This window comes from Stylophora pistillata, chromosome 9, assembly GCF_964205215.1.
Source record: "Stylophora pistillata chromosome 9, jaStyPist1.2, whole genome shotgun sequence".
Classification (NCBI taxonomy): Eukaryota; Metazoa; Cnidaria; class Anthozoa; order Scleractinia; family Pocilloporidae; genus Stylophora; species Stylophora pistillata.
Window position 1 is genome coordinate 25577701 of NC_142527.1, and position 8297 is coordinate 25585997.

At 38.0% G+C, this 8297-nt stretch overlaps 1 protein-coding gene and 1 long non-coding RNA gene across 2 annotated transcripts in view; one reads left to right on the plus strand and one right to left on the minus strand.

Moving 5' to 3' along the window:
- The window catches only part of LOC148724043 (uncharacterized), a 14885-nt gene extending 8215 nt beyond the window's left edge, over positions 1 to 6670 (plus strand). Inside the window, exons 3-15 of the mRNA XM_088733192.1 lie at positions 1 to 1550; positions 2283 to 2398; positions 2477 to 2630; positions 2744 to 2936; positions 3336 to 3380; positions 3499 to 3601; positions 3694 to 3857; positions 4145 to 4224; positions 4432 to 4636; positions 4770 to 5003; positions 5137 to 5211; positions 5325 to 5472; positions 5647 to 6670. The exon at positions 1 to 1550 is cut by the window's left edge and continues 678 nt beyond it. Coding sequence (XP_088589318.1) covers positions 946 to 1550; positions 2283 to 2398; positions 2477 to 2630; positions 2744 to 2936; positions 3336 to 3380; positions 3499 to 3601; positions 3694 to 3857; positions 4145 to 4224; positions 4432 to 4636; positions 4770 to 5003; positions 5137 to 5211; positions 5325 to 5472; positions 5647 to 6119 — 2595 coding nt within the window. The 5' untranslated portion in view covers positions 1 to 945 and the 3' untranslated portion in view covers positions 6120 to 6670. The remainder of the gene's footprint in view (positions 1551 to 2282; positions 2399 to 2476; positions 2631 to 2743; positions 2937 to 3335; positions 3381 to 3498; positions 3602 to 3693; positions 3858 to 4144; positions 4225 to 4431; positions 4637 to 4769; positions 5004 to 5136; positions 5212 to 5324; positions 5473 to 5646) is intronic.
- LOC148724044 (uncharacterized) lies at positions 5837 to 7940 on the minus strand. Its single transcript, XR_015991692.1, has 2 exons — positions 7377 to 7940; positions 5837 to 7111 (listed from the first exon to the last, which is right to left on the minus strand). It is a non-coding gene; the product is annotated as an uncharacterized LOC148724044 (long non-coding RNA).
- Between the last annotated feature and the right edge of the window lie 357 nt (positions 7941 to 8297).

Below are 8297 nucleotides of genomic sequence, written 5' to 3' on the forward strand. Positions count from 1 at the left end.
CCTGATCCGCGGAGATCGCCCGACAGTTACCGATCGATTGTAATTTGAATAATAAAGATATCGGCAATGCCGATTGTACTCGCGCGAAGCACGCGCAATTAGCGGGAAACTTGAATGACGAATGTACGTGTTTACGAAACATGTTTATTTGCGAGGAAAGATCCACGCGGCACAGAAACAACAGAAAGAAAGTTATATTCTAATTCGTTACCCCGTTCAAACGAATATAAAGCATTTATCATTCAATAAGAAACCACAATTGGGGTGTGTCAACACAAGCCGTATGCGACCCTCTTTATTATGCATTCATCGGAAAAATTGATAGGAACGGTAGTTTAAAGGAATGAAAACTCGGAAATGTAATAATAATAATAAAAAAAAAGCAAGAAAAACCACCCTACTAACCAATCAAAACTATGTTCGTATACGAAAAAAAAACTACTTCTAAGAGAAACTAACAATCCCTAGTCCCTGATTATTTAATTTTGAGGGCGTATGGACGGTCGTAAGACGCGGATGAATAGCTAAAGAAAAGGTTACGTAAGCCATGATAAATACATTTTTAAAAACACAATTTACTTTGTTGTGGAGAGTGCTCGTATTTTCTAGAAAGCTTTGTGTCACTGAATTATAAAAATAGAACTGAGGAAGTTTCTGGAACGCTTATGACGACTCATTAAGAACTCTTAATGGAACTTTCGAGAACCCTCTCTTAGTCAGCATATTTTGTTAGTACTAAAAATAGTTGTATTACAGATCCTTGGAATATTCTGGAACATTTTGTAAAACATTTATAAGGAGTCGCGAACGGTTAACGTCAGTGTTTCTTCAGTGAGCTTTCCCTTCAGTTCATCTTTCCTGGGAGTCATTTTGGACAGCTAGCTTTGAAAAGTTGCGATAGCTTTAAAGAGTGATAAAAGGCCTAAATATTTCGAGTGCGACTCTATGAAAATGACTGATTATGCCGAAACTTTTCCTGAATGGGCTTTCCTCAGCGCAGAGAAGATCAGCGTGATTCCACCAAGCTTAAAAACGCTCGACGGAAAAATCACTATCATTCAAATTAGCGGAGAAGGGCTTTGGCAGTGGAGAAAAATTTCTTCTAAATCGGACGCTTTTGCTGCCCTTAATGGCACTTTACAAACTCTGGGTTATTCTCTGTTGCCAGCATCGAAATGTAGAATAGCGAAATGTCTTTATCAAAGCATTCAAGAATTTGCAAAGAAAATGAGTTCAAGGCTTATTGGGAAAGTAGCCAGAGATCGCCTTAAGAGCGACAAAGTGTATGAACTTTTCATACAAGAAGCCGAAATTGGAAGTATGCCAAAGAATGTAATTGATGATTTGAAGCAAAAACGAGAAGAACTGGAGACAGAAATCGTTGAACTTAACAGGCAGTTGGAGGAACAAAGCAGAAAAGTGTACGAGGTCTTGGTACAGCAAGTCGAGTTAGAGAGGAGGTCGGCGCTAATAGATAGGTTGGGGAACAAGGGGCAAAAAATTCAAAATGTATCAGAGAGGCAAGCACGAAGAAAGTTGACAGAAATAAGGTAAAAATATTTTCGTTTTTAGAAGTATGAGATGGTCTGTTAACCCATGAAATAACAAGAATCCATCACAAACTCACTACCTTAACCCGGGTGGGTACTTTAGGAATCTCTGGGTGAGGATATGCTGCTGGGATCCTGGAACCCTGAGGTTATACGAGAGCTAGTTAGGCTGAATTTTGCTACCCTATACTTGACTAAACTCCCCAAATCCCCCCTATCCTAGAATAGCTGTTTTCCAGAAACTACTGAGGTCACTAGCACAGTCTAGCCAAAACAAAACCTTATACCACAATATAATGGCAATTCCTGGTTTCCTAAATCTAGATAAAGTCTTCAACAGTCAGTTTCGTGAAAAATGATACCCTATTCTAGACCCAAACACTCTGATTTATGTACCCTATCCTAGAGTAACCTGCTTGAAAACCATACCCATCACAGCAGCACATCAAAGGCCATATATGCAAGAACCCCCTAAGACTCTAACCTACAAGAGACATTCACCCATAGGATGTCCAGAAAGAAAGGCCCAGGTATAACTGAGAAAGTTACACTGTAAAACATGGCATACAATCTCTTGAAAAATAAATTCTGTAATTGACCAAAAAATTGACTTTTAAAAAGAGTCGAAATAACTTATGAAATATTCAGCTTCTTAACCTAAACTGATTAACAATGTGGAAATATAGTTGTACGTTATTAATTTTGCTATCCTAACTTATTAACATTGCCCAGAACCAAAGGTGAAGCAGTACTCTGGTTTGCAGAGACCTATGGACTAATTCCTGGTAGTCTAAACTTGCACGATGTAGAAACTGGAGAGGCAATAACCATTCATTTCAAGGGAGAAGGTACTAGTGTTCTGTATGAGTTAAAAATAAGTTTTGCATGAACAACAATTGAAGCAAGTCATTGTTTTGGTCATACAGCCTCCACAGATCGTATAGAAAGCAACAAAGATAAACCATCTCTATCAGGAGCCACTCCTCAGAATGAACAGGTTCCCCTAAAACAGAGGAAGTATGAATCACTGCCAGATGATGAAAAAACTAAGGTCAAACACCTGGTTTATATACTGAACAGGTAATTTAATACCAATTAAGAGTTATACTTGACTCCAAATCACATCAGTTTTTTGTTTTTTTTTCTGTAACATCAATTTTCCCCTATGAAATAAACTATTCATATTTTGCCAGGTTTTGTATCTCACTTGAGGGTTATCATGAAATGTCCCAAGTGGTTGGTGGAAAGGATCTTTCCAGATCATACATAGTTGAAGGGTGCCAGGCATCCCTAGACAGTTTGTGGGACATTCAGAGGTCACCAGGGAAAGCACCAGGAGCAGAGTTGTCTTTCAAACAGCTATTGAAGCTGCAACTTCAGAGACATGTAAGATGTTAACAGTCATCCATAAACTGTTCCAGGCAATGAGATTGTTGGCAAAGGAGACCATAGAGGATTTCAATACTTTTCCTTCATAACCAAAAAATTAATTGCCTGCATAGATTCTAGGTTTTAGCTAACAGGGTGGCCATATAATGATGTGGTGCCTAGGGCACTTCACTTTTGGACAAAATATATCTTTAATCAGAACCATTAATTTCTGCCTGCATGGAGACAGTCACCAATAAATGTGTGTATTATGGCTTGTTTAGTAGTGCATAAATTTTTATAGGAGGTACTTTTTATGCAGTCAGTTCTGTCTTAGGATGTTATACAAATTTCAATACTTGATCTCTCTCTCTCTTTCTCTCTTTTTACATATAAATATGAATATATTGTCTCTAGATTGAAGTTAATAACATTGAAGCTCCCGAGGATAAAGTCTTCAAGGTACTTTCAATATTACCATATCTTTTGATTTTATTTCCATTAAAAAATTCATTTCATATTTCCACTGTTAATCCAAGGACTATGTTACTAGAAGGCTAGTTTAATGTTCTTTCACAAGGTCAAGCTCAGTGGAGACGGAGCTGCTTTAACCCACAACAGTGGCCTTGTTGTTTTTTCGTTCTCACTGTTGGATGATGGGCAGGCTGTCATGTCCAGTTCAGGTAATATATTTATGTGCACATTTGGCAGCATCTCTAGTGAAGGGAATGCCATTTATTACTAAATAAACATTGTTTACCTTTAATTTGTCCAGGAAATCATACAATCTCAGTGGTTAAATGTAAGGAGGACTATGATACTTTAAAAACCAGTCTCCAAAATGTCATTAAAGAAGTTAACTCCCTCTCAAAAGAAAAAGTCCTAGAAGTAGATGGAAAACAACTGAAAATACAGCTCTATCTTGGTGGTGACTACAAGGTAAGCAAATCCAGTAACCACCTTTTGAGAAGAGCACATACATGTATGTGGTTTATGCTTTTTTAACCTGTACCCTCTTAAAAGCTAGTAATTATAATTAGTTTCACTTTTCATAATAAATTATCAATCCCTTCATCATTAATTCAAGCATAGAAAAAAAGGTAAAAAATTCTTTGAATAAAAATAATGTCATTAATATTGCAATACAAGTTTTTCAAGTTCAATATAAGGCATTCTCAGGAAAAATTAATTATTCACTGTTGCATATATCTTTTTTTTTCTTCCAGTTCCTTCTGCTCTGTATGGGTATGAAGGCTGCCACAAGCAAAAATTCATGTATTTGGTGCACATGTAGTAATGAAGAAAGGTAATATCTGTGAGTCAAATACTATAACTTTATTGACACTTCCCTAGTGGGGCTTTCAGTGACAATACATAATTTACTTTAAAAGGTGATATACATAAATACTTACACAATAAATTCTCAATCACTGGATGTAGCCATTCATGCAATTACCAAACAGGCCTCAACAATTGCAACTCTCATTAATATTTAATTTCTATTATTTTACAGGAATGACCTCACCAAGCCATTGACTTTTTTCTTGAAAATGAAACGAAATTTAAACCCTGGATGGTATAAGGATCCCGGCTGCCGTGCACAGCCTCTTTTCGACATACCACTTGAAAGGGTCATGATTGATGAGCTCCACATGTTTCTACGGATTACAGATATTCTAGAGAAGGGAATTATCTATGATGTTATTAACTGGGATGAGGTAACTGAAATAAAGACTTGCCTTTAGTGTAAAGTCTACAGTGTAAATTAAAGCAAATTTGAACAACAGCAATCTGTTTTAATTTCTTGTACATTTATCGTGAACATAAAGAATAGATTTTATTGATACTTAGAGAGATGATTTCAAGAAATCAAGTAAAGAGCAGAGAGGAATACATCTGAAAACATTCCTTGAAGCTGTCAGAGAAGGTGGTGTATCCCTGTCAATTTGGACAGACAAACAAGGAAATTTAGACTGGACATCTCTTATGGGAAATGAAAAGAAGAAACTGTTAACAAGCCTCCCCTCTAGATTCTCTTCCTTTCTACCTCCTGAGGTCTGTGAAAAGGTGACCAAACTGTGGAAAGTAAGTACAAATATATTATTTGGAGTTGATTTCCTTCTAAATCTTGCAGAATTTTAACTTGTCACCTGCTTTTTCATTTAGTTATTTGCTTTGTTTTTTTTTTTTTTTAATATTGCATGTCTATTATATACAGGATTTCAAAGAACTTTATGATGTGTTTGGAAGTTGGAGTCCATCTGAGAAAGATGTGCAGGATTTCCCAAGCAAGGTAATAATAAGGCCGTCAATATATTGAGACAGTCTATGTCAGCTGCCACTATACACTCTGACTGAAATATTTATTTCTATAACATTACTATATGTTTATCCTTTTCACTGTAGGTAAAGGAATGGGTTCTTCTGCTTTGCAGTTTGAAAGGGCCTGGATATGCCAAAGTAAACCCCATAACACCCTACATACACATTATGTTATGCCACCTTCCTAGTTTACTGCAAGAAATGGGATCTGTCAAGTCATTTACTGGCCAGGGTATGCATATTATAGTATAGCTATATCTCTACTACATCATACAACATGCAAAATACCTGTATTTAAGGATTTCAAGTTTCATTAACGTGTACAATGTAAGTGCCACACTTTTAATCCACTGGTAATCAATATTTTTTAAATCTTTCCTCTTTTTTTTTTTTTGTCATTTTGCAGGTGTGGAGAAGAAAAATGATGACATGCGAAAATACTTTCAAAGAAAATGTAATCGATGGGATAGTTGTCGCCAGATTTTGCTGGTAGAAAAAAGGATCGAGGTTTTGGAGCATGAGGGATGTGCGCGTGAACATAGAAAATACCAAAAAAGGGATATCTCCTACTGGGAACAGGGAAAGAGTCTAGTGGCTAAGAACGCTGTTAAAAATTTTATTGCTGAAGCTTCACAAGCTCTTTCCACACAGCCATCCCTGTTGCCCTCAGGTTGTCAAAATTCCTGTACATCTACTTCAATCGCAAACAACAGCTGCCACCAGAACAGTGAATGTTACACCCTAAGTGACCTCAAGAAATTGCAAAAAAGAGAACTAGCTGCTATTTTTCAAACTAAATTAGGAAAACCTCCTTTAAAGAAAAAAAGGGTGGATATCATTTCAGATATAATGGCATGGCAAAATGGTAACTCTACCTGAAGCCCAGGTGGGGAAATACTCCCAGAAATATTGGGTGGGGGTGTGCAGCCCACCCCACAAAACCCTTACCCTATTTATGACCAAAATCTATGACTTTCACCACCCTATTTAGGACCTTACCTAAAATTCGATACCCTATTTAAAGCAGTTGATCTAAACATTACTTATGAAGAACTATAGTTGATGGTCTTGTTGATAATATGAAAAAGTAGTTTTTTTTAAAAAAAACATACTTAAATCAAGACCAAAGTATAAAAACCATACCCTATTTCTGACGAAAGTGGCCAAAACCAATACCCTATTTACCACCAAAACGACTGAAAAACCATACCCCTTGGGGCCGCACATACCTATACAGCCCATACAAGAGGAACCCCCTTGGAACTTGAAAGTTCTGTCTTTCAGTGTGTATCTAAAAGTATTCAAATGTAACAAAGTGAAAGTCAAATAGTATTTTAACCAGTTCCAACCATTTAAAGTTTAAAGTTCATTGTACTAAGAAAGATGTAAAGTTTGTATACTGAGTAATAAATCACAATGGAGTTGATCGACCGTATTTGAGCAAAATCCTTGAAGTAGTAACGTAACTACCGTCTTTTCAGTGCGTTTCCTTGACAAATGCAATGGTCAATTTCTCGGTCCATCGCCGAGGCAGCTCCTTGCCCTCTGCACAGTACAACTTGTGTGAGCGTCCGAGAAACAAGCGGACGACAATTGGAAAGATAATTGTCCGCCGATCTCCTCTCTTCGTGGAATAAGTACTTTGCCAGCCTTCAGGAAAATACTTTCGGTCGAAGTCAGCCTCTGAAAGCCATATCTTTGTGTTTAAATTTAAAACAGTTCTTTTCACGATTTTTCTGAAAACATCATGTCTCATCTCGACCGTTTTCTTTGTCAACAGGGGTTCGGCAAGTCCACTCTCGATGATATTTTTCAGTCTCTCGAGGTTCTCTGCAAACACGTCTTCTGGGGGAGACGGATTTCTGAAATAGCTGGACAAAAGATGGGATGCATTTAACAGCGAGAAGCCAATCCGGTAAAAGAAAGTTTGTTACATGCGAAAATCTCCTCCGAATAAAAACCATGATTTAATTTCTTTGAATGCTTGCGCATGAAATAATAAACTGTTAAGCGCCGGGTGGTCTACCAGGAATCGGCAGAATTTCCATAAAACTTTGCTTTTTATTTAAAAAATACGAGGAGAGATATCTGAAAGGGAACGAGCTTAACACTTTAAGCGTCTAAAGCAGGACTTACCGTAAAAGACCGTGATCCAAAATGTGGGATTCTGACTCCCACGTGTTGTGTTCGGACCCCCAACCTCGCCACTTGACCAGATAAACAGGCTGCCCATCAGACTACAATAAAAATCCATTTATAGACAATTTTTGTTGGTATTTTGACGGCTTCTCTTCCAGCTTTATGAAAGTTTGTCATGGCAATCGTTAGATATCCTTACCTTTGTGTTCTTTACAGCCACCAACCGCTCAGCCTTGAAGACACCCTTCAGCGTTTTCCTTTTCTTCTTTTTTGGCCCAACATCCAGAACATCCGCCATCGACAGTTTATTTAGGTCAGTATAAAAGTTTATGCTGCGTTTATCTCGTGCCATTTTTCAGGTGTCACTTGATATACTTGAGCTTACAACTCACTCGAAACTGGAATATTACGCAAACCACCTTGTCCTCTCGCGCGAAGACAGTTCACGGCCACTGGCGACAAGCGAACCAATCGGGTAAAAGGAATGCGAGACGTCACTTGACTACCCCACTCCCGCACGGGAAATTTTTGGCTGACCGCGCGGGAACAGGAATTCTACGCGACGATAAAGCTTGCTATTAGAGCAGGTTTAGCTACTGTTATTTCTGGAGCACGAACTTTTCTAGATTTCGGTGAAGCGGCGGGGTATTTCGCAGTTGGTGAAGGAGCTAAAGGAATACTAAACCTACTGTATGCAGTTGGACGCCTTGTAACTCCTAGTACATTGACCTTTTGGACGGATGCAGTGGGACAAATTGCAAAAGAGCCTATTCTTCTAGCTGCCAGTAAAGCTGAAGCTGAAAGGAAAGCGACCGATCAAGTTGGAACAGAGCTAGCTTCAAAGGAATTGGCAGAAATAGTGCAGGTTGATAATGCTTGTTCGATGTTTTCTGTTGACGGACATGTAGTCATTGAAAA